Here is a 1,927-nt window from a genome sequence, read left to right as displayed (position 1 = left end):
TCGAACAATCACGCTACGTAAAGTCTACCAATGATGCTTATGCAGACCTTTTATAAACCCACTATGTTGCTCCTCGTCGTAAACATCGTATTCGGCCCGTTACTCAAACACCAGCACTATGGTCTCACAAACAAATATCTGTTACCGTTATACAAGCCCACATTACACAGTCTTCTAGCCACTGCACAGCATATGATCGACATGTGTCACACCTACTAGCCCCTGCAGTTCCGAGTAACACAAAAAATGTTCCTCCCATGTGTCTTATATCTCTCCGACGGAGATGAGTGTAGCTTGGAGTGAAATCCAAACTCTTACAAACAACCCGCTTCATGCTACTGGTCGATATAAAGTATGCTAACCTCGGCTGACCTGTACAGTGTACACATTACGAACACTAGCCCTTCTTTTTGTCTATCGTAGCCTGTTCTATATAGCACTACTCTCCCTAGAAGAACATCAAAGATCATGTTCCAATTCTACTTCGACTACTATCACCACTTCCGTACTATTCCGCGAGAACAATATTTCGCCGCAGGACTTCCGAAGACGGCATACCCGGCTATTACGCGTGTCGGAGATGCTAAAATATCATGCTCCTATGCAGACTCATTTCGCGACCGAATATGCTTATAACACCTCACTAATCACATGAAGAGCATTATAGCAGGCATAACGTATTCACTTTAACCGATTACTTGTTTTACACTTATACTACTGTGGCAACTACACACATTCCTACTAAAGACTAACGGCTGCTTATCTCATCCCAATACTAAGATTTACACATGCAACCCAACATCTCCTGTGATATTTTACAGACGGCCAAATCTTAATTACTCACATTCTGCCTACTAATCTTCGACTACGCAAAGAAGCATTGAAATATGTAGAAACTACGTCAATAGAAACTTAACACATGATAAAACTCCACAGTGTCTTGGACGACTATTAATACTACTCTACTATATTCCCAACTGCATTCTTACCCACAACACACAAGCTCTGCAACCCCCAATGCCAAATTCCTACAGGATATCACACACATATTACTCCGACATACACATCGCATTCCAGCATCTCCCCCCATCTAGCACCTTGACAAAACTCCTAGATCGGCGTTCCGCCACTGCAGCAGTAGCCGTGGCTTTGGACATCTCACTTAGTGGTGAGCTTTGTGAACAGAACGCTCTGTTCGTTAAGCGAGAGAACCCACTACGATGCTCATCGAGGGCACCGACGGCGATGAGATGCTTCACCTGGGAAAGATTCTCTTTCCACGACTGCTCATGCTGCTCATTGGCGGTACTAGACTTGGGGTCAGCCAGATGCCGCAAGTTGCCCTTACCGCCGGCCACGCTCTGGAAGTAGTCTGCAATACCATCGAGGTAGGATGGATCATGCATTTTGCGGATCGCCAGAGCGTAGATGAGCAGTAAGCTTGTCCAATCCCTTAGGTGTGGCAAGACGAAGCTAGTGAGGGCTTCCAGATAGTTGCCCTGCACTTCGAAGTTCGTCATACTCACAAATGTGCCTTGGCACATACCATATTCGCCAGAGATACCCGGTCGGCGCAGCTCGGCGAAGATCCTAGACCAGGAACCATTGTCGATCGAGTAGTAGAGGTTCTTCGAACGACGCTTCCATGACCACGATGGATGCTGTATTTTGAGACAGCTGTAGGTGTAGTCGTTGATAAACTGCAATCCGGAGAAGGACTCTGATATGACTTTATGGCGACCATAACTGTTCCATCGATTCCCCAGATGCGGAAAAAGTTTATTTAGCACACCTTCGTCCACCTTTTCCTCTTCGCATCCGACCATCCACCACTTCAGAACATGAGCAAGCTCTCCACCAGGCTGAGTGAGCAATGGAATGCACCGCGAAAGTAGTATGCTGAGCCGTATCCTGATGGCACGTACCA

General features: G+C 46.3%; 1 protein-coding gene across 1 annotated transcript; it reads right to left on the bottom strand.

Annotated features, from left to right (window-relative positions):
• Window positions 1-1,053: 1,053 nt before the first annotated feature.
• Pmar_PMAR017904 (hypothetical protein) lies at window positions 1,054-1,520 on the bottom strand (the record flags this gene model as incomplete). Its single annotated transcript, XM_002775979.1, has 2 exons — window positions 1,054-1,097; window positions 1,217-1,520. Coding segments are annotated over 2 exons (348 nt in total), but the record flags the coding sequence as incomplete, so codon positions are not given.
• Window positions 1,521-1,927: the final 407 nt, after the last annotated feature.

This window comes from Perkinsus marinus, assembly GCF_000006405.1.
Source record: "Perkinsus marinus ATCC 50983 genomic scaffold scf_1104296954988, whole genome shotgun sequence".
Classification (NCBI taxonomy): Eukaryota; Perkinsozoa; order Perkinsida; family Perkinsidae; genus Perkinsus; species Perkinsus marinus.
Note: the sequence above shows the minus strand (reverse complement) of the source record. Positions and strands in the feature narration are given on the sequence as shown.